This window comes from Amphibalanus amphitrite, unplaced genomic scaffold (assembly GCF_019059575.1).
Source record: "Amphibalanus amphitrite isolate SeventyFive unplaced genomic scaffold, NRLGWU_Aamphi_draft 000038F_arrow, whole genome shotgun sequence".
In the NCBI taxonomy this organism is placed as follows: domain Eukaryota; kingdom Metazoa; phylum Arthropoda; class Thecostraca; order Balanomorpha; family Balanidae; genus Amphibalanus; species Amphibalanus amphitrite.
In genome coordinates, this window is record NW_024881534.1 from 1499185 (window position 1) to 1527149 (window position 27965).

The 27965-nt window shown below is 52.2% G+C and overlaps 2 protein-coding genes across 3 annotated transcripts; one reads left to right on the forward strand and one right to left on the reverse strand.

The window, feature by feature from the left end:
- Positions 1 to 2912: 2912 nt before the first annotated feature.
- Positions 2913 to 26871, reverse strand: LOC122373709 (facilitated trehalose transporter Tret1-2 homolog). The gene is made up of 3 exons (XM_043352031.1): positions 25577 to 26871; positions 11185 to 11314; positions 2913 to 4417 (listed from the first exon to the last, which is right to left on the reverse strand). The coding sequence occupies exons 1-3, from the start codon at positions 26762 to 26764 to the stop codon at positions 3192 to 3194; spliced, it is 2544 nt and encodes an 847-aa protein (XP_043207966.1). The 5' UTR covers positions 26765 to 26871; the 3' UTR covers positions 2913 to 3191.
- On the forward strand, positions 20107 to 25212 carry LOC122373697. Of its 2 annotated transcripts, XM_043352019.1 has the most exons (3): positions 20107 to 22749; positions 22945 to 23113; positions 23489 to 25212. In XM_043352019.1, exons 1-3 carry the CDS (start codon positions 20107 to 20109, stop codon positions 24586 to 24588), a joined length of 3912 nt encoding a protein of 1303 aa, XP_043207954.1. In that variant the 3' UTR covers positions 24589 to 25212. The 2 variants fall into 2 exon arrangements, with proteins under 2 accessions (XP_043207954.1, XP_043207946.1); XM_043352011.1 differs by having other exon boundaries at positions 20107 to 23113.
- Positions 26872 to 27965: the final 1094 nt, after the last annotated feature.

The window sequence follows — 27965 nt, forward strand, 5'->3', positions numbered from 1 at the left end:
CGCGACCGGCCGGGCGGGCTTCTATTTGTGGGCTGCCGCGGCCACTTGAGATTCTCAAGTGCGCCTCTGATTCGGCCCAGTCCACGCCGGTTTCGTTAGTTGCTCCTTCAGCAGAACTCGGAACAGCAGCAAATCGTTGAAAAAACTACCCGCATGTGGAGGACGTTTAGGGCAGGTCGGCCGCGGCACATAAGGGTCAAGAGGCACTACGGTTGATTTCGGGAGTGTTTGGGCTGTTCAGTGATTGGCGGAAACGAAGCTTATGATGTACACAAGTGGGACCGTGCTGTGAGGCGCAATGTGGTGCACACTAGAACACCTGCGCTGGCTTTTTATATCAGTGGCTTTTTACGCGGCACCAGGCTGGGAGGAACCGGGCCGCGGGTAAGTTCGTTGAACCGTTTCTTCGCATCTAATGAATGCGACCGCCCTTTACGAAACGTCAATTATCGCAATTCATGCATGTACAAAAAAAAATATGCAGCAAAATCATATTATTCTATTTGACGTCAGCTCCACGTTTTTAGTATTTCACCTTCCCGTGTGAAGCTATTTTATGCCTACACAAGTGCCTGGGCGTTGCGCTCTGTGTTAAGTTTAATTAACTAATATCGTTTAGGGTTATTAAAAGACTGTGTGCACTGTGCTCCGTGGAAGGATATGTGCTATTTATGATTCACGACTTCCCCCAACCACTTAGTGAATTAAAACATAGAACCATTTTCATCACAGATAGCAGCCTTCCTTTGAGGAATATTGGCTGTGTTTGTTGAACATAATTAACAAAAGATAAAACAGAGCGTTCAACACCATTTACAGCACTGCTGCTCAGATGCAATGCGATTAGCTGTAGCGCTGCTCACTACCATGCAAGCCGCTGCTGAAGAATGAATGTACTATTATAGCACTATCACAGCATGATTGATGTGCGATCTATTGTCGATAGATGTGGAATTTCTTACCCTCAAAGACGTTCCTGCGCCTGAGCGTGACGATATAGTGTTATGGACCGATGATCTATCGCTGCCCAAACATATGCTGTGTATTTTCTAGCCTTCCCTGCAATGTGTGCGATGTATTATATGGCAAATAAGGGTTGATCAGAACTTCAAATAATCTCTCGGATATTGCAGTATGTTCCTTTTCCCACTTGCTTCGTAACCTATTATTGAAAAATCACCTATGAAATGCTGTATTCAAGAATACATAATTACCGCTGACAGCATGTGCTTTTTCACGATTTTCGCTGTCGTTCGTTCTGTACGCGAACGTTCGTCAGATTTGATTCCGCTGGTGTGATAGATCATTTCGGAACATATTAACTTCACACAAAAGTATAAGATCCGGGAAACAGCTTGAGCTGGCAGGTGGAATTAAATTACGCATTGAGTCGGGTAATATTGAAGGTCGAACTCAATTTTGCTGTTCTACGCTGGCACGTAAATGCAAATGGTCCGCCCGGTAACGAAATTACATGTTCATCAGAACGGTAATATACGCTCGAATTAACGTTCAAATCAAACGCGACCTCAGCCGTCGGTGAAACAGACTGCATGGTAAATGAGCTCGTAAGAATATAATAGCCGTTTTCACGACGGGCTATTCGGCGCCGAGTGCACCTGATTTGACCAAATCTGCACCTAATCTCTTTTACAGCAAATCTCTTTATTTTATGAATTTATTTCAGTGTTTTAATCGATGATACTCTCTGATAATGTGACAAGTCAGGCATATAAGCAAATAGTGCAACTCTAGCTGATAGCTATTAACCCTCGCCCGCACATGCCATTTTCCCATCCTAGAACGCACATGGGGGGGGTGGTTACCACCCCCCCCCCCGCGCCATTTCGTTCCTGTTGGAGATAGAGCTTAGCAGTAAAGACCAAAAAGATTCTTTGGGAAGAGACGAATCCAATGATACCCAGTTTTACCTTCTCAGGTCAGTCATTGACCTTCCAGGTCAGGTCAAACTAAAAAATGTTGCTGTTTTGGGTCACCGTTGGATATCAAGTGCGCTGCTTATCAAATACCGATGACGATGCTGTTTTCTGGTGCCAAGCCAGCTAGAACCTCTTTGTCACACTATCCGACCAGAATTTTGCTGCTGAGGTCATTTCAGGTCAAGTTAGGTCAAGGTCAATTATATGTGTTTGTATGTCTGTGTGTGTCTGTGTGTATACTGATGTGTGCACCGATTGTTTTTGGGTCCATATTACATGAAATCATGATCTGAGAAGCTTTTACCAAAAATGCAGTCAAAAAACTTCACAAAAAGTAAATTCAGCTTGCCTAAAACGCAATTATCTTAGATGACCTAGGTTGACCTTGACCCTGACCTTGACCCCTGTACATCGTCGAACAACATGTTCCATGATACGTGGGAGGTAAGACTGGCAAAAAAGGCCGAAATCAGGGTGTCAAAAGCTCACAAGGCCCATGACAAACGCAAGATGTTGAGAATTGGCCATTTGGGTCATGACATGACCTGAAAAACAAGGTCATATCTCCGAAACCAAAAATCACAGAAACTTGAAATTTTCAGTGGACATCAAGAAAGGATAGACGAGCAGCTATACGAAAAATCAGCCTTCTAGCTCTAAAAATGTTGAGTGCAGAGCAGAAAGACTGCCTGGGGGGGTGGCAACCACCCCCCCCCCCCATGTGCGGACGAGGGTTAAGAGACACACTGAACCTGATTCGACCAATTCTGCACCTGATCTGCACCAGAAGCGCACCAAATGTGTACCAGATGGCCGTCGTGAAAACGGCTAATATAGAAAGTACCATTCATTTTTATTAATATCTGCACATTATTTTTCGTTTCGTTATGTTTACCCGTAGGCAAGAGCGCCTGTGTGATGACGAATAAACCATTTCCCTGTAGTGAATTGTATCTGGTTTGACTCAGCTGGTTAGCCGGCACCTGATATATTCTGTACTTCATGGAGCAACACAGTATCATCTTATAAATATGCAACAAGTGAATGAAAATCACACGGAGCTCCAGTCGTCAGTAAAATAAAAACAGTTGAAATACTTATGCAGCAAGACACATTTAATACTGCGGGCAGCGCACTCGATATTATCGCACTCACACAAACAATATCATGTCATTTTCACCCAAGCAATATCATCGAGGTTCCTTACTTCAAAGCACCATCATCTCCTAGACATCATCACCGCCATCGCCATCATAGTCGCGTGATAAGGACGGACGGCACGCGCGACGTCGACTTCTTGGACGTTTTCTCGGTGAAGTAGACCTCGATCTCCTCCAGAGCCTTCTCTCTGGTCTCCGGGACGACAAAGAAGACGAAGAGGTAGCCGACCGTGGTGCAGAGGAAGTGCAGCCACAGCACCCCGCTGGCGCCCAGCGCTTCCTGCAGCCAGATGGCCAGCCAGGCGGCCACCAGGTCCCCGGCCCAGTAGGCCACGCCGCTGAGCGCTGCGCCGATGGGCCGGCTGCGCTGCGGAAACAGCTCGGCCACCAGCACCCAGGGCAGCGTGCTCATGCCGACGCCGGCGCCGACCACGAACACACCGACCAGGAGGAGCAGCAGCACCGTCCCGGCCACTGAGTACACCTGTTCGGCGCTGAGCAGCAGCGCGCACAGCGCCAGCACCATCAGCGCCAGCGCCTGCAGCGCCGAGGCCAGCAGCAGCGGCACGCGCCGGCCGAACCGGTCCGAGAGAGGGACCGACGCCGCCGTCGCCGCCATCTTGATCAACGTGACGCAGAGCAGGGTGGTCCGCTGAGTGCGGTCGCCGTGACCCATAAACAGGCCCACCGCAAAGGAGGTGACGGTGCTGAAGCCGCAGTGGGGCACCAGAAACGTCAGCGTCCCGGCTACGAAGAGCGCCCGCAGCGCTGGTTGGCGCGTGTGCGCTCGCAGCCAGTTGGTCCCCGCCACCCCGCCTGAGTCGAGGTTGGTCAGAACCAGGTTCAGCTCACTCTCGCTGTAGTACTCGACTCCTCGCAGCAGCCTCAGGTTGATTTCCGCTCCCACCTTGTTCCCAGCAGCCGCCACGAAGCGCGGTGACTCTGGGAGCGTGATGACCAGCGCCGCGAACAGCGGCAGCAGGAGGGAGAGTCCCAGACCGGCCAGCTCGCGCCGTCCCATCACCTCCGCGGCCAGCAGACAGAGCAACACCCCGGCGTCAAACGCCGCCAGCGCCGCCACGAGAAACCCTCCGCGGCACTCGGCCACACTGATCTCCGCCACATACACCAGCACTAGCAGAATCGACGCGCAGCTGACCAATCCTGTGAGGATCTCGTCTGTGTATGCAAGCCACGGGTCGGAGGAGAACAGCGGCAGAGTCCAGATGACGGCGTCTGCCAGACAGGCGGCCAGCAGCGGTCGGCGTCGGCCGGCCAGCAGCAGCACTCCGCCCACCAGCGAGCCCAGCAGACACCCTGGGGGAGAGACAGAGAGAGAGAGAGAGAGAGTTGGTCAGTCACAGAGTGCTAATGGGGCAGCAGCACTCCGCCCACCAGTGAGCCCAGCAGACATCCTGGGGATGACACAGAGGGTGAGGGGTCAGTAGCGTGTCGTGGGGTGTCGCCACCGACACAGAGCGTGTCGGTGGGGCAGTAGCACTCCCCCACCAGTGAGACCAGCAGACATCCTGGGGGAGAAGCAGAGAGGAGGCTGGTCAGAGTGTGTCGGTGGGGAGGCAGCACTCCGCCCACCGGCGAGCCCAGCAGACACCCTGGGGGTGACACAGAGGGTGAGGGGTCAGTCAGTGTGTCGGTGGGGCAGTAGCACTCTGCCCACCAGCGAACCCAGCAGACACCCTGGGGGAGGGACAGGGGGGGAGGGGTCAGTCGGTGTGTGTGCCGGTGTGGGGATAGTGTGGGGCGGAAGTAACGGCTGCCAATAGGGCACTCTAGAGGGAGGGAGGGAGGGGAGAGAGAGAGAGAGAGAGAGAGAGAGAGAGAGAGAGAGAGAGAGGCGGGAGGGAGCAGATCATTTCATTTCTGCTCGATTGCGAGTGGATGTAAAGAAGAGAAGGCTAGCTGAATGAGAGCATGTAAGTACATGCACACTATAAAGCCAGACTTTTCTTTGAAGGATAGCGCGAATGAATAAATTCGTTACATCGTCTAAAAAAAAAATCTGAAGCAATTCATTTCACACTGATTCGAAGCTTTTAGGCCATTGATACTCGAGTGTCTATCAGAAATTGAAACAAATTTTATTCAATGTCCGGGCATATGACTTTGGAAGATCAAACCCGTCGTATTTGCCATCTAAAAGCGAAAGCGTTTGAAGTGCTTATGGGTCTCAGCCTCGAGGATTGAACAATGCTTGCTCGCGTCCTAGCTAGTAGGGAAAACGGATTAGTATTGAATGCTGATATATAGTGCGGGGAATGCTGATAAGACCAATTTCAGCCTGAGGCATCGATGGCGCAGTTAAACGGAATCAGTATTTTACCTTTAATTATCCTCGAACAAGATGATTGAATTTTAATCAACTCCTACTTAAAAATCTAATAATTATTTCCTGACAGACGTCTTGCAGGCAATAACGAATTTCAGAGATCGTTTCGATTATTCCAAAATATTGAAATATTTTAGATATTCGAAGCTGAGACAAAGCTGGTATGCCATTATGAGTAATACTCCAGCCGGAAAACAAACTGTACCTATAGAAAAATAACCAGCCTTCCTCTGCCTGTTCGCGGCAGTGTTGGCGAAAACACAAGTCTGACAAATACGTATGTCAACCAGACTTCTCGCTTGTCCGGTCTCCCTTTAAAGGGACCCTCCCACCTTCAAAAAAGTTAATGAATTGGCATGAAAGTGATGTCGCTCGGTTCAGAAAGAGCAAAAACGAATATCTACCAAATTTCATCGAAAAATATTCACCGGTTTTTCAAGATATTAGACTTTTACTTTTGTTTGCTTTTTGGGATCTCCGCTGTTCCTAGCGACTTTATTTGAAAGTGCGGCATTTGTTGCGCGCAAAGCAGCATATACCACCGCGTGCTACAAAACGTTTTAGTCAAACATTTAAAAATCGTTAGATATCTGCGCTGACGTCACACATTCAGAGGGGTATTCCTATGCATTAGCCCCTCTGAATCAAAATGCTGCAATTTTGAAATTCAATATTTCCTATTTTAAGCATTTCTCGATGTTGTGAGTGCCGAAACCGGTAATTGTGAGCCAGGGACCCCATTTTGGCTATCTCAACTCAAATCTAATGTTAAGGTGGGAGGGTCCCTTTAACCCTATTAGTGGCAGGCTCCTCACTACCCCTATTAGTGGCAGGGGGGGTTGTTTACGACCCCCCTTGATATCTCGAGATCTAATGGGCCGATTTTCAAAATTCAAACGGCATTCGATTTCGCTCAACGTGATCTACATTTCTAAAAAATAAAAATTAAAAAAATTTCAATAGGGGGGGTAGAGGGGGGTAAAAACGGGCAAATTGCAGATACATTTTAGACTGTTTATCACGGCCAGGTTTCTGAACCAATCTTAACGCAACTTTTGCCGATCGATAGAGAATGAACCAGGAATTCACATGGATCCTAAAAATATGCATTTTCAAAAATCATAGGCGGATACAGATCATTGAGATTGGGGGTACACAAAAAGTATAGTAAATAAGTTTTTTTTGGTACTGTTTCTAAAAAGGGTGGTAATGGTCTTGTTATGTTACAATTTTGTTATGAGAGAACGACTACAATTGTATTGGTCATGCATAGGCGGTGTCAGGGCACCTATGTTGGGAGGTAAAATATAACCCCCTTTTTGGACTCCTGGATCCGCCTATTATAGCAAAAACGTGTCAAAAGAGGATGCACAATAACTGTATATGTTATCACATGATACCTTTCATTCACTGTTCGTAAAACTGGTGCAGCATCGTGATCTTCGCCCAAATGACTCGCTTCACGAATAGGACCCCCCAATTCCCAGTGCTCTGGAGCCGCCCCTGGTAAAGTTATGAACTTGAAATTTTCAGGGAATGTGCCCAATTTAGTTTTAGGAAAAGTCAGAAAATTTCAGCATCGTAGCTTCAGCGGTTTCGGAGATATTCCCGAAAAACCTGAGGGGTGGATAAAAACAACCCCCCCCCCCCTGCCACTAATAGGGTTAACGGTGCTGACTGCTGAGAGTGCCGTTCTATCGTGCTGACGATGGGGAATCTGGACAGAGTGGACTACCCAAATCTAATCAGCAGAGAAACGTCATCAGCTCTCACGCTGCAGTAAATAAGTTATGCAGATGCACTGAGCTTCTGGAGGGATTGTCGAGAAGCGTATGGCACTATTCCAACGCACACCTAACATTTCCTGTAAATGCAAGGTTTTAGTAAGATCGTCGTGCGATGAGAAATGGCTGGTATACGCGCGTTGTGCTGCTCCTTCAACATAATGGCGCTTGTCACATAAGCCACACCAACTATTCTCTCTCTCACAAACCACGGACGTGTGGCCCTGTGACGGGCGGCCTGCCCCCCACTCTGAGAGCGTCCCGTCAGCACAGGCGATCGATGGCTCTCGCCAGGTAGACCCCTCCTCCCCTCCACTCCCTCTCTCTGCCCCCTCTCTCCCAGACGGAGAGAGGGGGCAGAGCAGCCCTCCAGAGCTGTGCCGAAGGGCTGCTCCTAGAGCGGTTCCGAGCAGCCCTTTACTAAGGGATGCCGCCCTGATTGCCAAACGGACTGACCGCTTCCTGGGTACTCGGGAGATGTAAATGGGATGGGTTGATCTATTTCCAAGGCAATACGGTGATGTTGAAAGTTGAAACTAAAGGAAGGCGCCGTCCAATTTTGGGTATGGATATCATAATAGAGATCTTATATAATGGATATATCGAGTCTAATAGAGGTGGAATGGCTGGGGGATATTAGGTTTTGTTTCATTCGTTCCAGCTAGGTCTGTTTCGCATCGAAACTCGGGCGCACACCACAACTGCGCTCCGCGTGGTCAAGGTCATTGACACAGCTCCATCTAACTCCATTTAAACATGCCATTTTCAGCCGTCGATGGTATAAAAGTAAATCGATGCCCACTCAATAAGCTCCAGGCTTTTAGCGTAAATGAGTAAATTGCTAATGTTGCTTGTTGGTGCCGGTTATGCTTTTATTATTATTATTTTGGCTTATTGTAACGTTACATGGAACGAACATCGCGTTGCTTAGTAGTCAGACTAATGTTTTGCCTTAGGAGGCTACCAAAACAGATTTGTCACAGTCAGCCGGTCATCTGTCCTTTTTATACCAACAAACGTGCCGGCTCGCCCGTCTGATCCGTTGACTGGTGTTAATCAAACCAGCACAACAGAATGACCCTGTACATATTGGCTCACGCCGCAAATTGGAAAGCCTGCCAGCTATCCAGGCACATAAACCGAAGCACCTGGTAAATTGGAAACCGCTATGACCTATACACAGACGTAAATTAGACTAACCCGATCGCGGACGGTGTGGGAACTCGATACGGCTGGTGGGAGGCTCCCTGCGGGGCAGTACGCCGCTCTCCAGGTCACAGTCGTGTCCGCGCCAGTGTCGGCGAGGTGATGGGGATCGCGCCCGTTCGACAGTCAATCAGCCCGAGAGCCCGGCGGCTGGGGACCGCAGCCGTAACTGCAGCAAACTGATTGCCGCCGCCGTGCTGGGAGCAAGCACTTAGCCCTGTGATGTGGGGTCTAAGATGTCACCGACTGATGTCTCGCTAGTTTACCGGTTAGGTGTTGTGCTCGCTCACTTGGGAATGAAAGCAGGTCTTCTTGGAAAACGGAATCGATAGATGTTTTGGGTATAGCCTCCTTTCAAGTGGTTATTTTGGAAGGCTCCGACCTAAGGCGATCGATATATTTGAACAGAGAACACATAATTCGACTACGAAAATAAATAAGGCTGCTTTAATTAGTTATGTAGTGATGTATCTGATAGCTTTTGTAACATGGCAAAGCAAAGTAGAGCACTCAGCTGTCATCACGACTTATCAGCGTCCAACAGTGTTTATAGCTACGGCATTGTATTAGCTTCTCAGCATAAGCTGAGCACTGCGCAGTGCGCTGGCTCATCCTTGGATGGCTGTCCCGATAGTTCAGCTGAGAATGGAACGGTGTGGACGTCACACTGAACCCAAGGCTGGTAAGCTTCACTGGGTGCACTTGCTGATGGCTATCTTTGGCAACAAATCTCGTTAGTTTGAGCATAATGTCCAATTCCATGCTCTTTCATCGAATATATGCGCTGCAACATTATGCAAACACTGAACACCTTGATTCAGTCTAATGTCGCACGGTATATTTCGCTATATGCTACCTCAATATTGATTTGTATAAGTACTGCTCGCTTTGTCCGACCAGATCAATACGAGCGTCGGACAATATAAAAACCGCAGCATCGTGGCCCAGCTCCCCCGGTATTGATTATCATCACGCCAGCCTCGCTGTAACCTTTTCGTCCACCAATCGCATTGCTTCTCTTGTCGTTTGTCAGCCAATCATCGTGTTCCCCGTTTCGGCCACCGCCTAAAGAAGTGCGGACCAACGCCCAACTGTTTTGGTATATAAACTCTGTTCTGTCACTCAATACATTCATTCTCTATCTGGCTGACACACGCTTGTGAGCTCTCCGACAATCGAGCGTCGGACAATATAAAAACCGCAGCATCGTGGCCCAGCTCCCCCGGTATTGATTATCATCACGCCAGCCTCGCTGTAACCTTTTGGTCCACCAATCGCATTGCTTCTCTTGTCGTTTGTCAGCCAATCATCGTGTTCCCCGTTTCGGCCACCGCCTAAAGAAGTGCGGGCCAACGCCCAACTGTTTTGGTATATAAACTCTGTTCTGTCGCTCAATACATTCATTCTCTATCTGGCTGACACACGCTTGTGAGCTCTCCGACACTAATTATGATGTGCTACGGGGCAAAAATAGCATTTCTTGGGGGTAGCTATTCAGTAGCGGCGGAACACCTTCAATTAAGGGGGGGGGAGCACTGCCGACTTTGGTCCCATTCTTTCCATGCAACGCCCATAGGGCTAATGTTAAAATGCCAAAATCAAAGGGGGGCACGGTGCCCCGGTGCCCTTCCCGTTCCACCGCCTATGTACCTATTCATTGTGCTTTGACGATTGTTGGTGCAAACAGAGCGAATTAGGGAAGCTCTGAAAGTAAAGCGATCACAGTTTCGCTTTACGACAGCCATTAAATCAAATTTATTAACACCGTAAGACGATTATAGCAATGAGATCCGGACTTGGCAGCTCAATAGCATGTGGCGTATAATAGCATAACTACCCAATAGTACTCTGACATGGCGTCACGGAAGGAAAAGGACGAGCTGTTGGTAACGCTTTCTAACCTACGCGTGAGTCAAATTGGGTTTTAAGTAGCAGGGTGGCTCGGTGGCATATGTCGTTTTCAAAGGCAGTGGTGCATTGGTGCGGTACACGATAAGTGACTGCTGAGGTCGGTCAGAAGTCAAAACTCAGGTGAGGTGAAGACCTGAAACAACGCTCCTTTGTAGGCATGCGCACTATCAACATGAGCATCAGAGGTGACACGGGCTTCTAAAAATTGAACAAATAAACATTCTGCTCTAAATTAGTATCCTTCAATATTTCGGTTTAAAAACAGCATTCCTATTTCTTTTTCCACACCACGAACTGCCAGGAAACTGAACAGCTTGGTACGACTGTCGTCTGTCGTCTGCAGCAGTGACGGATGGACCTCGCCTGGCGTGGCTTCAGACGGCCGCGTCCGTGTCATAAGGCGGTCCTAAGAGCACGGAGACGTCACCGATCCGCCGCTATACCGCGCCGAGCCCAGAGCTTTGGAGGCCGCCGCAAAAAGGGCAATTTCGACAGAGGGTTTCAGTGAACTTGAGCCGTGCCCAAGAAACGGCGTTCCATATTGATGGTTTGCCGGGCGACCAAGATTTCAAGGACTCCAAAATATGTAGGTGTTCACTGTTCAGTCACACTCACGACCTTCAGTTACGGCTTGTGACTTCGTTCGTGTCTAATGTTTGGTTTGATGCTCGTCGGTACTTACTATGCATACTCATTTCGGTAATTCTGAGGGAGCAAAGGTGATAACAATCAATAAGATCCTAAGCAACTCCTTTGTGCGCTTTCTAGTTTCTATTACTGTCCCCCGACAGCGAACACCTGAAAGAATAGTGGATACTGTACCGCAGTGCACGTACCGACTGCCAGTAGGTGGTTCTGTCTCCGCTCGCCAGATGTCAGCACGTGCTGTGGGTTGGCTGGCGACTGGTAGGCCATCATGAATCCGGTGACGAGCATCGTCAGGCAGCCGGTGGCGACGGCCAGCAGCTGCGGGCAGAGCGGGTGAGGAGGTCACCAGAGGGGTTGTACTTACAGAGGGAGACGCCTGGGGCTAGTCATACGCTGGGGGCGTGAATGGCTGGTAAGTTGGTGTCCCGGTAGGTTTCTAAGCCTCCATTTTGCTCATTGGCCGTGGCAGCTAAGCAATATCCTATCTCATATCCCATGTCGAATATCTTAGCACCTTGTCATAGGCACTGATGGCCCACGCAGCTCGGAGTACGACCCTATAGTCATGAAATTGGAAGGTAGGTCCTGAGTCCTGTCTGTAAAGACTAGATAGGCTGCTGCAGACTGCCTTACTCGGTCTCGTAGCAAATAAGTAAAATAGTTATTTTGGTGCATTTTAGGTCATGCACTGTTGGCAGAGCCAGCGATAAGGTAATTGGCGTCAATGTTTGTTCATTTTGTCAGCATCGGCATCCCTACATAGTACATAGCACTTATGTTATATACAGATGCGGCTCTTATTGCTGCTATTATCCTAATTTACATAAAACCTCACACCATTCCTTAACAGAGCAAAGACAGAAGCAGGACGTATGCTGTGTGGAACCACAAATTCTTTTAATGGCTTGTGCTGCTGTCAGAAGCAAAAACGCTGAGCAAACATGTCAAATCTGGACAATAGGACAATCCTCCAGCAGGCCGGAAGCTGGGACAATAGAGTATCGATTGCTGCTCTGCTGGCCTGTCAGCTCCGAGTAGGTATATGCTGTCATCACTTTTCGGCAGAATGCCATCAGCAGCCCTCGGCCTATATCCCGCATTGATGCAGACGCTCACAGAACAGGCACATCGAGCGTGAACAAATGCCAACACCGCATCTAATTTCAGCGGTACTTATATGATGTTTATTATACATTATTATGTATATGGCGTGAAAACAATGAAGATACTCCATATAGAAAAACAATTGAGTGCTGCACTGAGTAGGTACTGCAGTTAAAATGATAGGCTTCTGGGTTAGGCTATGTTTTAAAACTCATATACTTGTATATGTACACAAATAAAGGATATAAATGGAGCTTCAACAATACCACGGCCCTTGCAGACCAACAAAGTTTCTGCTTTTGTCTGTAATTGTATTACAAGCATTTAACCCCTGAATTGAATAGGTACAAAGATTTGCTCCTGCTTCTGAGAGCAAACTCTAAGACCTCGGTAGTTAAAGCCTTTGGCCGTGCATCTGTGAACTCAGCTAAAACGGAGCCATAAATTTCGAGCATATAGTGACACCTGCAATGTTGGCTGAGTGCAATTAAAGCGGGAAGCGGGTGTCACACCGTTCTGCATGGTTTCGGAGAATAGCGCCGGCACTGCAGTGTGTTCTGGATAAGGTACACCAGACTGAAACAGATGTGTGGTTCCACGGACACTTTTTGCGCACATGGAACACTTAAAATGATTGTGAGCAAACGTATTTTCCTTACCACAGTAAAATGCTCGGATTAAATCTTCTTCTGAATATGCCATGATCAATCCTAATTATAAAAGAACATTTTGGAGATCACTGAAAGCTGTTCCAGCACAATAACTGTAGCCGTTTTCACGACGGGTCAGCTGTCGAATGCACCAAACCTGACCAAATCTGCACCAAATCTCTTTTACAACAAATATCTTTATATCATTAAGTTACCTATTTCTGACCTATAATCAACAATATTGTCTTATAACTTGAGAAATCAGGTACATAAACAACTATGCAAACTAAATGTCAGACTTCAAAGAAACTCAATAAACCTAATTTGACCAAATATGCACCAAATCTGCACCCAATAGCCGTTTTCACGACGGGCTATCCGGCGAATGCACCTAATTTGACCAAATCTGCACCTAATCTCTTTTACAGCAAATATCTTCATTTTATGAATTTATTTCAGTGTTCTACTCGATGATGCAAAGTAGGCATATAAGCAATAAGTGCAACCCTAGCTGATAACTACTGAGAGACACACTGAACCTAATTTGACCAAATCTGCACCTAATCCAGAGGCGGATCCAGCTCAGAGTTTTTTTTTGGGGGGGGGGGGCAAACCATAACAATTTATCGATTCTTTCCATGCCTCGTCCATAGGCGTATTGTTAAAATTATGCCGTTTGGGAGGGGCAAATGCCCATTTTGCCCCCCCCCCTGGATCCGCCACTGACCCAGATGTGCACCAAATGTGTATGACTATGATGTACCAGATGGCCATCGTGAAAACGGCTAATGTGAACCAACTGTGTACCAGATAGCCGTCGCGAAAACGGCTAACATCCATCGTCATGTAAATTATTCATTTTTCACAAATTCACAGCGGCGCTAGCTGAAGGTAGGTATATCCATCCACCCCAAACTCATCCATCATGCCTCCGTGTTTAACCCTATTCCTGGCGGGCTCCGCCGGGACAAGAAACTGGCGGGGGGGGGCCGATTCGGCCCCCCCCCCTGAGATCTCGAGAACGAAGCAAGATAGCGACAAGCGGTAAACGGCATCGGATACGCACGGCCAAGATCTACAATTTTTACTAAGGCCATTTTCAGGTCAGGTCAAAGATGACGTCACAGGGGTCGAAAAAGTCAAAATGGCGGCGCTAGATATGGAGAGAGTTTTTCTCGAATAACTTTCGAATTAGTCAAGATAGGAACAAACTAAGGGCATCATCGTGATCCTCTCGTCAATCCGCATCGAATGATATATATGTTGACCTCGAAAGGTCAAGGTCAAAGGTTGACCTCAGGTCACGTGACCTCGAGGTCATCATGTATATCATTCGATGCGTCTTGACGAGCTGAACACAATGAGACCATCCACGCGTCTGTATCTTGTTCCTGTACGGAGTTATTGGCCAAAAACCTTTGGTGACCTTTGATGACGTCACATGACCTCACAGCTGCCCAACAGCAAAACAGACCTCAAGGTAGTGAAGGTTGATCGTATATGAAGTCATGTATGGTATATGGGGCCATTCCGACCCGTTTTAGTGGTAAAAACAGGGAGTTGATTTTTCCCCCATTGACTTATAATGGGGAGGTCGCGAAATTGACCTGACCTTAGGTCACCGATATCAAAATTCCGAGATATACAAATTGCACATACTGGTACCCTAACTAAACCCTGACGAGAAGAAATTGATCGGTCAAAAACTCTAGCTCTGGCGTGATTGCAAACTTTTCTGAGGTAGGGTCACCAAACCGCCTCTGGTGACCTGACCTGAGGTCAGATCAACTCAAAATTTTCAGACATGTTGCGTAGAAGCCTTTTAGGAAAAGTCAGAAAATTTGAGCTTCCTAGCTCAACGCGTTTGGAAGAAATAACCAAAAAACCTCAGGGGGGGCTCCTGAGGCCCCCCCCCCGCCAGGAATAGGGTTAAAAAGTCGTCCTATCTGGGCGAATCTTTCATATATCTGTCAGCTCAGTCACATTCCTGTTGAAGTTGAAGACGGTAGTTCTGCCACAGGTGTTTCAATAAAACACGAGGAGCCACCGGAACAAAGGCACCACAAAGCTCCATCGTGTAGCACGTGAACACAGGGAAACCATCGATCTCAGGTAGGCCACATGCATCAGTATGATCAGCCTGAAAGTCACCCGTTACATGCAGGGCTTCATCGCAATCAGATAACTTGGACCTAATAGCTCTTTCGAGAAGTCTGTTGATCGCGGGGTCACTGAAAGGATTCGTTCCTGCTCAGAAGTTTCAACGAAATGTGACCGGATGTGCTGCCTCAACTGATAAAGTCCTTGACCCGAGTTTGGCTAAAGAAGCATTTAATTAAAGAAAAAAATGTATCTTAGTGTCGTACTGCGTTTGAGAGTGACTGACCCATGGTACGATTCTGCAGTACCGTACTGCGTTCAATTCAGTGACTGGTCCAGTGCATGGTACTGCGTCCCTTAGTGACCGACCCAGTACCCTACCGCGTTCCCCAGTTACCAAGGCAGTGCCGTACTGCGTTCTTCAGTGACCGACTCAGTACCGTACTGCGTCCCCCACTGACCGACACAGTATACCCCACTGCGACCCTAGTGACCAACCCAGTGCTGTAATGCATCCCTCAGTGACCAGCCCAGTGGCACACTGCGTTCTTCAGTGCCGCATTGCATTCCTCAGTGACCGACCCAGTACCGTACTGCCTACTGCACCGTGTCCAGCCGGCCGGCACGCCGCTCACTTTCGGTGGGGTGTCGCAGCCGGCCGCGGTCGAGCTGCGGAACGAACCTACCGAGCGGCTCACACCAGCCGCAGCCGCGCGTGGCCGAGCAGCTTTGCATCGCATTGCATAACGCCTCTTGGACAGTGGGAGCCCAACTGAAAACTCTTCCTCGGTAATATGGATAGACAATAAATCGTTGATGCTTTGATGCGTGAGGAATGTCAGAATTTCACCCATTGCGTCAGGATGGGCATCCAGTACACCACGGATATCCATGCGTTGCGTTCTTCGGCTATGCTGCAGCTTTCTAGGTTTGTGGATTTTAGCCCCATGCTATTAGCGTTTCTCCTAATTTAGCAGAGCTCCACTATGCACTTGCAGCATGCAAAAAGCCATTTCCAGTGCAACAATTTGAATTTATTCGTAAGTAAGCTCTTTTGGATATAAGTCAAGACCCGATGAACTCAACAACAACGGACCGAGCACATGTTGCTTTGCGCACTACGTCATGTGGGGTCACTCCCAAGTTACATATTCATTAGATAGGTAAAAAATTGTTGACTTGCATTTCATCAAACACGACCCGAGCTCCTATAATCAAAGACGTAACAGTTAGATTCCTCAAAGTAGATCATTGGAGCATCTGAATTTACGCCGAATTTATGCCCCACTCTGTTGATGCTCGTGGTGCAGTAAATGTAACTATGCACTATACAGGTGTGATACAGCTCGAAACGAGATGGCGTGATCTCAAAATACTGGCCTTACTCACGAGAGCAGGTAGCATGATTGGTGCTTTAAGGCTTACAACTTCCAACTGGGTCATGACGGTTACTCTGTGGTCATGACGGTAGCGCTGAATCTCGTTTGCTGCAGCTTCCTTTGGATATCTTTGCTACGTGATGACGTTTTAATGACGGCATCTTCGCACGGTAACCAAAGCGCGATCCCGTTACACAACAATGTCCAAATGGTCGTTCCCACTGTTATTGAAGAATAGCTCTGTGTCACGTGAGCAAATGTGAGGGTTCCCAGAAAGTCCTGAAACTCATTTTAAAGATCTCAAACTTTGATCTAGTTCCTTAGAAGTCTTCCGGCAGCCGCAACCCTTCCAGAGCTGTTAATTTCCCTCACACTTCAACATTTGCAAAGCTTCAATGCTTGGTACTAGAATGATTAAGGTGCAAATGAGGTCAGTCACCCGACCTTCATGAGCAAATAAAGAACGTTCGCTGCAAGAGTTTATTGAACTGAGGCTCGCTACTGCTTAGATGCCGGAGACACTATTTAAATGGAGAGACATCTCGACAGTGTTTTGTCGCTTTCCAAGCACTGACTGGCAATCGTTGAGGGTGATCGTCTTGTTTTTGTGTTGTGTTTTTTCCAAGAAACACTGTGGACGTGTGGTATTGGAATTTGCATCTCGCTTGTGTGCTCGGGTGGCCGGCCGCGAGCTGGCGGCGCCTCGGCTCGCCGGGCGGCCGGCCTGCCCTGGGGCGGTGCGGGCCGCTCGGCGGGTCGGGCGGCGGGCGGCGCGGGGAGTCGGTTGCGGGGCTCGGTGGAAGGTGGACGGTGAATACAGGCGTGGAACGGCTACATGTTTTGACGGTGAATGAAGACGGCGAACGGCTACATATTTTGGGGGCTCGTCTAAAAGCCTAGCAAGTTCACATGAAGTACGTGCCTGTGATTCCACCGCGCTGTGATTCCACGCTGTGATTCCAAGCTGTGATTCCACGCTGTGATTCGGTGTTGAGATTCAGCGTTGTGAGTCTGCGTTGCGAGTCTGGGCTGGAGTCGCTGCGTCGCGAGTCGAGAGTCGGTGTCCAGCAAGCCAGCAAGTTGACGCCTAGCAAGCCAGCAAGTCGGCGCCCAGCAAGTACTCGCGCTCACGTACTGAGCTCTACATTATCCGCGCCACGTTGGGTCTGCGCCGCGCCGCTCCACGTCGAGCCTGCTCCGCGCCGCGCCACGTTTGGCCGCGCCGCGCCACGTTTGGCCGCGCCGCGCCGCGCCTCTCGTCGTCGAGCCTGCTCCGCGCCGCGCCACGTTTGGCCGCGCCGCGCCACGTTTGGCCGCGCCGCGCCACGTTTGGCCGCGCCGCGCCTCTCGTCGTCGAGGCTGAGCCTGCGCCGCGCCGCGCCACGTTTGGCCGCGCCGCGCCTCTCCACGTCGAGCCTGCGCCGCGCCGCGCCACGCCACATTTGGCCGCGCCGCGCCACTCCACGTCAAGCCTGCGCCGCGCCGCGCCACGTTGGCCGCGCCGCGCCTCTCCACGTCGAGGCTACACCGCTCCGCGCCACGTTTGGCCGCGCCGCGCCTCTCCACGTCGAGCTTGCGCCGCGCCGTGCCACGTTTGGCCGCGCCGCGCCTCTCCACGTCGAGCCTGCGCCGCGCCGCGCCACGTTAGGTCTGCGCCGCGCCACGCCACATTTGGCCGCGCCGCGCCTCTCCACGTCGAGCCTGCGCCGCGCCGCGCCACTCCACATCAAGCCTGCGCCGCACCGCGCCACGTTTGGCCGTGCCGTGCCGCTCCACGCTGAGCCTGCGCCGCGCCGCGTCCAGTCTGCACCAGAACGCGCCGCTTACGTCGGGCCTGTGCCGCGCTCTGCCGCTCCGCGGGCTCGCCAGTCGCCACCATGTCGGACGCCGAAAATGACAGCAATCGCGCGGAGGAACTTCATGAGCTGAGGGAACAGCTGGCGACTGCTCTTCAGCGCATCACTGAGCAACAGCAGTCCATACGTGACCTGAGCCGGCGCCTGGAGCTGTCGCTAACATCAGCGGCAGCGGCGCCCGGTACGGCCGGGGTGCCTGTTCCCGAGTCTGCGGACAACCGGGGAACCCCGGCTCCGGCTGCATCATCCGGTGCTGCAGCCGACGGACTAACAGGTCAGCCTCTAACACTGTGTATGCCCGTGTGTCCGGATGAGAATGTGCCTCAGTTCACGCCGAATCGCTCCCAGACTCGGTTCGTGCCGCCCAATACCGACTCTGTACCATCGACTCGCTTTGTTGTACAGCAGGTTCATGAGCTGGCCAGTTTTTCTTTGGGTGGCAGGCAGTCCCTCGCTCACTATCTCGATCGATTTGAAGAGCACTGTGAGAATGTGTACGCAGGAAGTCTTGACCAGGCTCTGCCGTTGCTGAAATCCAAGCTTTCAGGACAGATTCTTGATGTCTTTGTGGCCTGCGGGGACGTCTTCAACCCCTACCAGACGGTGAAACGTCGGATGCTCGACTGGATGAAGCGGCAGGAGCTCTCTGGTAACTGCTCGGCACGCGATCGTTTTCGGTCGTGTAGGAGGAACCAGGGTGAGTCACTGGCACTGTTCGCGCTCAGAGTGGCCTCTGTGTATAACGATGCGTATCCCGATCAGGACATACAAACGTCTCAGGAGTTGCGTCAGCACTTGCTTGACAACCTGCCGCATCGTGCTGCTGACTACCTACGCCGACAGATTCACTATACACGCGAGATTCATGGCATAACCCTGACGTGGCAAAACCTGCTGTCCCTGTTGGAGCGTGAGAGGCTGGATGAGGAAGTGGTGTCTAACGCCGATCCATCTCTCTTCTATACAGCCGAGCAAGCGAACAGGAGCCGTTCATCACGGTCACAGCAGAGGAGGATGGTGTCTCCAGCCGCAGCCGCCCGGCGCCGGAGACATACGACGAGCAGCGAGGAACAACAGCGCGTCCAACAACCTCATCAACGAGAGCATTCCTCGTCTAACTCTTCAGCGACTGGCGATCGACGCCCACTGCTTCGCTGCTTCTTCTGCGGCCGCTTTGGACATGTTGAGCGTGAGTGTCGTCGGAAACAGGATCTCTGTTTTTCTTGTGGCCGCCCTGGGCATTATATGCGCGATTGTAACGTGCCCCGTTCGCGTCAGAGATCGCAGAGTGCCCCTCGCTCCCGTCATAGTTCTCCAGTGGAGAATCAGAGAGCGAGTTCAGGCCCGAGTCAGCAAGTGCCATCTCCGGACCCCCCTGGGGGGAGAAGGTCAGGGTATGGTCGAGGGACCCGAAGACGGCGCAGAAATGGGTCAGAGAGACACAGGGATGGTTCCCGTTCAACTGGTTCACGTGTTCGTGATGATCGTTCGCCTTCTCCGGGAAACTAGCGGGTCCCACGTCTCCATCAGGGCAGGACGTGGTGACCGACTCGAGCCCTGTCTCCACCGAGTCTGTTGTGTCTGGCCGTTCATCAGGAGCACCTGTGTCGACCGGCTCAGAGCTGGATTCGGTGTTTGCGTCCGCTCTTGAGCCGGAGCACCTCCTTCGTTCCCGTGCCATAGTTTCAGGGCGATCAGCTGATGTCATCATTGACTCCGGCTCCTCACGGACTCTCGTCGCCAGTCATGTTGTATCTGATGGTGTCTTGCTTGCCAGAAGTGCTGCTCGGGTGCGTGCCATTGGGGGTTGTGTCGTTGAGCCACTGGGCATTGCGACAGTCGACCTGAATCTGCATGGAGTGCACCTGGAGCTGACCGACTGTCTGGTGTTGTCTGACGCGGAGTCGCCCACAGATGTCATTGTTGGCCGTGACACGCTGGAGCGGCTGGGCTTGTGTGTGGACGTCGCCCGAAGATCGGTTTCTGGACGCAATTCTGATGGTTCCCATTGGACGGTTTACATGCCATTGAACCTCCAGCAGCCTGAGTGTATGATTTTTGTTGCTGACATTCCTTGCCGAGCAGCAGAAGATGTTGATATCGCCCCAGGGTGCTCAGTTGCTGTGCCCTACACCGTTCCCGAGCAGCCGCGCTGTTCAGAGTGTACGATCAGCCAGCGTCATCTTCTGTTTGAAGCACAGCCTGGTCTTGATGTCAGTCTTGTTCCTGGACTGGCGTGTGACAGTCAGCCCCGAGTTCTCGCCTGCAACCGTGGTCGGATGGCTGTCCGTATTCGCCGTGGTGAGGTTGTGGGTTACCTTGCTACTGCTGCAGACGCCAGCAAGGACTTGGAGCAGCCATGTGACGTGTTCTCAGTGAGTGAAGAGGAGAGCTGTGACGTGACGCTGTCATCAACAGAGGTTCCGGGACTGACGGTGTCGCAGCGCGCTGCTGTAGACGATCTATTTCAGCGTCACGCAGCAGTATTCAGCAGTTCTGCTTCTGATCCACTGCGCACGTCCCTGACTGCACACAGGATCGTCTTGAAGGACGACACGCCGGTTTACGTACCGCCCAGGAGGATGTCGCCGCCAGCAGCAGAGGAAATCGAGCGCCAGTGCCTGGATCTGGAGCGTCTGGGCATCATAGAGAGATGCGACTCTGCGTGGTCGGCGCCCGTTGTGCCAGTACGAAAGAAGGACGGATCTCTACGGCTATGTATTGACTACCGTCGACTCAACAAGCAGACGGTGGCCACCCGCTTCCCGATGGCCGACGTCACGGACTCAGTGTACAGCGCCCACGGCATGAAGTTCTTCACCACGCTGGACCTGGCCAAGGGCTACTACCAAGTGCCCTTGGAGGAGTCATCAAAGGACTACACCGCCTTCTCGACAGCACGGCAGCACTGGAGGTTCCGCAGGTTACCGTTCGGCTTGAAGAATGCTCCAGCAGCATTCCAGCGAGAGATGCAGACGGTGCTGCAGGGGTTCTCCAGGCGAAACCTCGTCATCTACTTGGACGACCTGCTCCTGATGGAGAAGAACTTTGAGAAGCATCTTCAGCTCGTGGACGACGTGCTCCTGGCACTCGAGTCGCAGGGCATCAAGCTGAATGCCAAGAAGTGTGTCTGGTTCCAGCCAGAAGTACCCTTCCTCGGCCACGTCATCAGTGAGCGAGGTCTGCGTAGATCACCAGAATACATCAAGAAGGTGCGCAGTCTGCCACGCCCTCAGACCGTGAAGCAGCTCCGACAGTTCCTGGGGGTGATCAACTTCCAGAGGAAGTTCGTGCGCCACTGTTCCAGCATCAGCAAGCCCCTGACGGACCTGACAGGCCAGCCAGGCCCCACAGTCATTACGTGGACGGACCAGATGACTGACGCCTTCGAGAAACTGAAGCAGGTAATGGAGGAGGAAGTCACGCTGGCCTTCCCCGACTACACAGAGGACGCGCAGCCTCTCACTCTTTGGACAGACGCGTCTCAGGTTGGGGCGGGGGCCTGTCTGACTCAGGAACAAGACGGAGAAACTCGTCACATCGGGTTTGCCTCAATGACCTTCTCTCGCTCACAGCAGAATTACTCAGTCACCGAACTGGAACTCGCAGCTCTCCGTTGGGGTGTCGTCAAGGCCTTCAAGCCATTCCTCGGTGGCGTGTCATTTAGAGTCTGCACGGATCACCAGGCACTGGTGTACATGCACAGCATGCATCTTGTCAACAGTCGGATCGCCAGGACGATGGAGGAGCTCTCGGAGTTCGACTTCACGATCTGCTATGTGCCAGGGTCATCCAACATCGCCGCAGATATGTTCTCTCGTGCTCACCCACTGCCGATGGAGCTCCCGGCTGTCTGTCGCCAGTTGCCAGTTGGTCTGGATCTGTACTACAGAGCTGAGGGAGGAGGTGATGCACTGATCGACTGCCTGTGCCACTGGATGGAGGAGAATGACCGCCGGCCTGCACAGAACCACCTGCTCCGAGAACTGCTGGTGGGCGAAGTGATGAAAGCACCGGGCAGGTTCAAGATGAAGTTGGATCGACGCGCACGACAAACACTCAAAAGCATGAAGGTCCCAGGTCAGCCGTTGTCTGTTGAGATGGTGGCGGTGTTCGCTACTCTGATGAGGGTACGGGTCATCGTCCACTTCGGTGGCCATCATCCCATGATCTTCACCGGTCCAGACGGGGAGGAAGTGGCTGGTCAAGCTCTTCATCTCCAGTGTCTGGGAGGAGTCCACTTCAACTTGCTGAAGGAGAACAAGAACTTCCAGACACAGAACACCGTCCTCGTGGCTCACATCCAAGAACAGGTGAGATCACAAATGATGTGTAGAGTCAAACTGCCAGAACGTGTCACAATGTGTGCGACTGAAGAGGGTGGTTCGCCTGAGGACGGTCTGCTTGTACACCCTCTCTGTGATCATCAGTCCAGCGCTTCATGCGCTGCGACCGTATACGTGAATGACAGACCAGTCTGTGCCCTTCTCGACAGCGGAGCAGCTGTGTCCATGGTCAGCCGCGCAGCGTTGGAGCTGATCGGCACCAGGGAGGCGGATGTGATTCCCAGCGCTGTATCAGTTCGAGGCATCGGAGGACTCACCAACTGCACCGGCTATCTCGAAGCAGACGTGGCCTTACCTGGGGACGGGGACCCACAAACGGTACGTCTGCTGATTGATTCAGATAACTCGTTCGGCCACTGTGTGTTGCTGGGTGCAAACTTCCTTACGTCTGCTTGTGTCGAGTTGGATTTTGGAAGGCGGCTGATAAGCAGTGTTTATGGGGAGCACGCCATGAGCGGTCACTGTGCTTTCAAGAACACTGCAACCGGTCTGACTCTGGTGACGTCCTCGCAGGAATGCAGTGACGCTGAAGACGTTCTTCTGCCTGACAGCCGAGAGCGAATCCCAGACATCGCCTCTGTCCGAGAACACCAACACCAGGATCGTCTTCTTCATGAGCTCACTAGCCATGTTCGGCAGAAGCTGACAGAACAAGAATTGCCCAGAGAACTGGAACATTTCGGTAAGCATCTCAATGATCTGTTTGTCAGCAATGACTTGTTGATGTACCGTCACAGCAAGTATGGGGACCTACCTGTCATTTCCAAGCTCTGGCTGGCGGAACTTGTAACCGCAGCTCACCAGGGGATGGCTCACATTGGCAGGGACAAGTTGTTCGATCTGATCGCCAGCCAGGTGTTCTGTCCAGGATTGAACAAGGTTGTAGCCGATGTTGCCCGAAGTTGCCGTCAATGTCAGCTGTATAAATCGTCCCCTCAGAGGATCGCTGCACCTGTTCAGCGCCTTCAGAGTCGAGCACCTTTTGAGCTGGCTGCTGCTGATCTTGTGATGTTCCCTCGCACCCCACGTGGCTTCATTGGATGTCTTGTGGTTGTAGATCACTTCTCCAAGTGGGCGGTGGCGGTACCAGTAAGGAGGAAGACGTCTGCTGCGGTTGCAGTCGCCCTGGAACAGCGAGTCCTGCCAGTTCTTCTGCGCAGGCCTGCGCGACTTCTGACGGACAATGGTGGCGAGTTCGTGGGTCCGGAGCTTCAAGAGGTGCTGAGGAGGTGGGGGATCCAGCAGACATTCTCTACACCCTACAGACCGCAGGGCAACGGAGCTGTCGAGCGGCTGAACCGCACCCTGAGTCAGGAGCTTCGCATGTTGTCTGCCGACAAGCCTGGAGACTGGGACCTACATCTTCCGAAGGCCATGGCGACCTACAACGGGACCAGCCACTCTCAGCTTGGTGACTCTCCAGCAGATTTTCTGCTGAAGCAGAAGCACGGTGGCGTCAGCGTTCCGCTGGTATCGGTGGAGCGACAGAGCTGCTGGCGGCCTGGAAACCCGAGCTTCGCGCCATTCGAAGTGGGCCAGCTGGTTAAGCGGGAAACGCAGCGACCTGGTAACCTGCTGACTGGCAAGTTCGAGCAGCGATTCGACGGTCCCTTCAAGGTGAAGTCTCGGAACAGCAATGACGTCACCTACACTCTGGAGAGGGACACCGGAGCCGAGCTGAGGGCGCATCACACGCAGCTTCGCCCGTGGATAACTGCACCGTCCTACCTGCGCCGGCTCGAGGAGGTGCGAGAAGATGGAGAGGGCAGAGGCTGCAGCATGCACCCTCCTCTACCGGCCGGTGGGGTGCTGACTTCTGTTGGCTCAGCGGGCGAGCGGCGTCTTCCAGGCATCTTGAAGAACACTCGTCGGGCCCAGGATCGGTCCCAGCAAACGACGCCTCCTCGTGTGAGCAGCAGTGCCCAACAGACGACGCCTCCTCCTCGTGTGAGCAGCAGTGCCCAACAGACGACGCCTCCTCCCAAGAACGACGGCGCTCAGCTGGCTGTCTCCCGCCCACCGGCTAGCGCTCCTCAACAGAGGACTCGCGCGACCTCAGCGGCTAAGCGGACTGTGAGGTTTGATGACGTGGGCCGGGAGATACCCAGGCGGTCGGGCCGTGTCAGAGAAGCGCCAGATAGGTGGGGCTATAGTTAGAATGTCGTGTGTGATTCTTCTTGTTTTTGTTTTGTTGTTTTCCTTGTGCTGCCGGCAGTAGCCGACCCAGCTGATCCAGCTGCTGCTACCTCCCTCTGACGTGCTCTTCGACTGGTTGTCGAGCACGCGCCTGTTGGTTTCTCCGCGTGCGCGGTGGACGTGACGCGTCACCCCACCGTATAATCGATGAAGCAGACGACCGCCTTCATCGTCACGGTGGCCGAGCTCGTCCTCAAGTTGTGTTGTGTTTTGGTATATGGCATAGGCGTTTTGTATCAGCGTGAGCGTAATGACGTGTTGGAAGAGGTTATGTGAATTGGCGCTGTTATGCTGTTATAACGGTGATTCTTGTGTTTTGGTCATAGCGGTGATCCTTGTGTTTTGATGTGGGCGAGATGCTAAAGGGGGGAGATGTGGACGTGTGGTATTGGAATTTGCATCTCGCTTGTGTGCTCGGGTGGCCGGCCGCGAGCTGGCGGCGCCTCGGCTCGCCGGGCGGCCGGCCTGCCCTGGGGCGGTGCGGGCCGCTCGGCGGGTCGGGCGGCGGGCGGCGCGGGGAGTCGGTTGCGGGGCTCGGTGGAAGGTGGACGGTGAATACAGGCGTGGAACGGCTACATGTTTTGACGGTGAATGAAGACGGCGAACGGCTACAACACCGGGATCTTTGAACGTTTATCAGGGCCACAACGCTAACCGTGAAAGCAATAAAACGAGGGAACTGAAAAGTGTAGAAACAAAGATATCAAATAAAAACTACCAGACGGGAAACCTGAGTACCCACTGATTGCATCATCAGCGAAGTACATACCTAACTATTCTACATACACGAAGAACTGAAAAGATCAAGCGAAATCAACTGAAGTCGAATTAAAATGGTGAGGTTAACGTACGGATATTGGTACTGGTCTATTGGAACACAACACAAGGATTTGAATGCCTACTTATGCAAAGATATTTATCATTAAAACCTTGCATTCAATGCACCCACCTGCGGTCGTATTTTCCATCGGCGGGTGCCCCCGAAAGGCACAGTGACCGAGGTCCAGGAGGTCCTCAGGGTGCTCAGCGTCCCCGCACCGGAGGACGAGGCTGCACCACTGCCGTCCGTGTCACCCGCCGAGCCGGGCTGGCTCCGCAGCTCTTCCAGCTGCGCAGAGGCTCTGTGCCGGTGCAGAGAGGGCTGCCTAGTGTGTCCGGGCACTCCCGGACTGCTGGGGCCCTCCACATGCGCTCCGCCCGGACCCGGGGTGCTCGGCCTGGACAGGGTCACGTGTGGGGTCAAGGTCACGGCGCCGTTCAGCTCGAACTGAGGCTGCGGCAGGTGGATTCCCCGCCGTGAGACGTCGTGAGTGGACAGGTCGGGTACAGAGCGCCCCGCGGACAGCGAACGGCACTCGGAGGCGGACACGTCTAGACGGTTGATGTCGTGGATCGAGAGCCGCGAGCTCGTTCGACGAGACCGGTCGCTTGTAGGAGCGACGGAAGAAGCCTTCCCTGAGGTGCCTTCGGCGGGCTGCTCGTCGTCGCCATTGCTGAGGATGTTCCCGTGAGAGCGGGTGCTGCGTATGCTGCGCTTACTGCGCGCGCTGCGAGTGCTGGCCTTGCCTTCGCGAGGCTGCCGATTCAGGCTGCGCGCGCGCCGGCTGTTGGCCGCCTCCACGTCCCCTAGCCGGCGCAGGTCCTGCAGCACGGCCCAGTCGGCGAGCTTGGCGCTCATGTCGCGCCACCAATGTCGACCGCGGCGCAGCACATCCCGCGCACCCTGCAGCGGCCGCCAGACACTGCCGCCTACCTCACCAGACGGAGGAACGTCGCCACGAGTCGTCACTGTCGGAAACGCCTGAGGCGGAAGAGGCGCAACGACACTCTCCAATGTCACTGGCGAGACCACAACACTGTCGGAGTTCCTCTCGCGGGAGGATGTCGCACTGTCGATCGACACACTCTCGAGCCGGACGGACTCGCTGTCCCCGCGCAGGTCGCGCTCACTATTACTCGGAGCCAGGTCAGTCCTCACGCTACCCTGGCTGAGGTCGTTCCCATACCGAGGCACTGCCGACGGGTCCCTGTTTCTCAGGATTGACTGTGGCTGAGGCACGGCGCCCCGGCTCCTCAGGATGGACGTGGGTCGGAGCGGTGCTCCGTGCGGCTCTGGACCGCTGACTGCAGTCTCCATCTGGTCGGGCCGCCAGCACTGGGTCAGCCGTGCCAACTAGGCGCCAGATGGCCCACCGGACGCCGGTCACAACGGTGCTGGCCGCAGCCGCACTGGGCCGCACCGCTGTCCGCCGCGGCCGCTGCACTGCGCCACGAGCGCCACAGACGCGGCGCCGCGCCGGTTTCGCCGCTGGTCACGGTGGTGCGCACGAGCCGGCAAGCTATTACCGCCACCCGTCACTGAGCTAGTGTGTCAGCGCTGCCACCCCACCGCCGCGCCGCAGGCACCGCCGCCGAGCCGCCGCTGGTGCTTTCTCTACTCTCGGCCACGGAAGGCACCTGTCTTCAATGTATCGTTTTAATGGGTGATATCTATGGCTGAATTCAATCCATAGAATGTGGCTTAGAAAGAAGTTCTTAGCGAATGGGCTGTAAGAGAATCTTTTTATCGCATATCTTTAAAAAAATGGTGTCCTTATTTCTTGTAAGAATTTCCGTAAGCCCATCACTAAACTAGAGCACTTCACGGATAGGCTTTTCAGGATCCGGCCCGGCCCATATCCGGCAAGTCATATCCAGATCCGCCCATTATCCGTGTTTCTTTGAATTTCAAAATCCGGCCCGCCCATGGCCCGTATCTCAGCCATGCATCCAAAAAATATCCATAATAATCCGTTTCATTACAAACCGGTTGTGAGACTATCAGCATATCGCCATAAGATCCAAACGTTGGACACTAGGAAGCTATCAAATTGTAATAACAGCAATCTTAGCCACTGCAAAATACATTTTGTGGTAAAAGCTGCATTGCTAAGGATAGGGGTAACACATTGACATGGACCTCAGCATTTCACAAGGTTGGCTATCATTAGAATTGTTAAGAATCTACTGTGGTCTATAAAAGGAAGAGTCCTTATTCATACAGCAAAACCACAATCAATTAGTAAGTCAAATGGTAGGTAATAATAAGTATAATACAATGAATAAATAAAGTTTCATGACATTGGCAACATTCTATATGGGAAAAGGCAGAATCAAAACACCTCAAAACACATTGTTTGGAAACTAGCCTTGGAATGTGGTCTGACACACTCTACAAAGAATTTGACACTGAAAACCCAGCTGAAAAGGTAGGTATTAAATAGCCTTGAGCCTGACTTTGGTCCTAAAATGAAAGGAAGATAAGTCAAACCGGCATTTTGTCGTATCAACAAGACGAC

Coding starts and splice junctions, on each gene's coding strand:
- LOC122373709 (XM_043352031.1), bottom strand. CDS start 26,764: ATGGAGACTGCAGTCAGCGGTCCAGAGCCGCACGGAGCACCGCTCCGA. Junction 11,315..25,576: donor GATGGAAAATACGACCGCAG/GTGGGTGCATTG, acceptor CTCTGCCCGCAG/CTGCTGGCCGTCGCCACCGG. Junction 4,418..11,184: donor GAACCACCTACTGGCAGTCG/GTACGTGCACTG, acceptor TCTCTCCCCCAG/GGTGTCTGCTGGGCTCGCTG.
- LOC122373697 (XM_043352011.1), top strand. CDS start 20,107: ATGCCATTGAACCTCCAGCAGCCTGAGTGTATGATTTTTGTTGCTGAC. Junction 23,114..23,488: donor CAGAGAACTGGAACATTTCG/GTAAGCATCTCA, acceptor TTGTGGTTGTAG/ATCACTTCTCCAAGTGGGCG.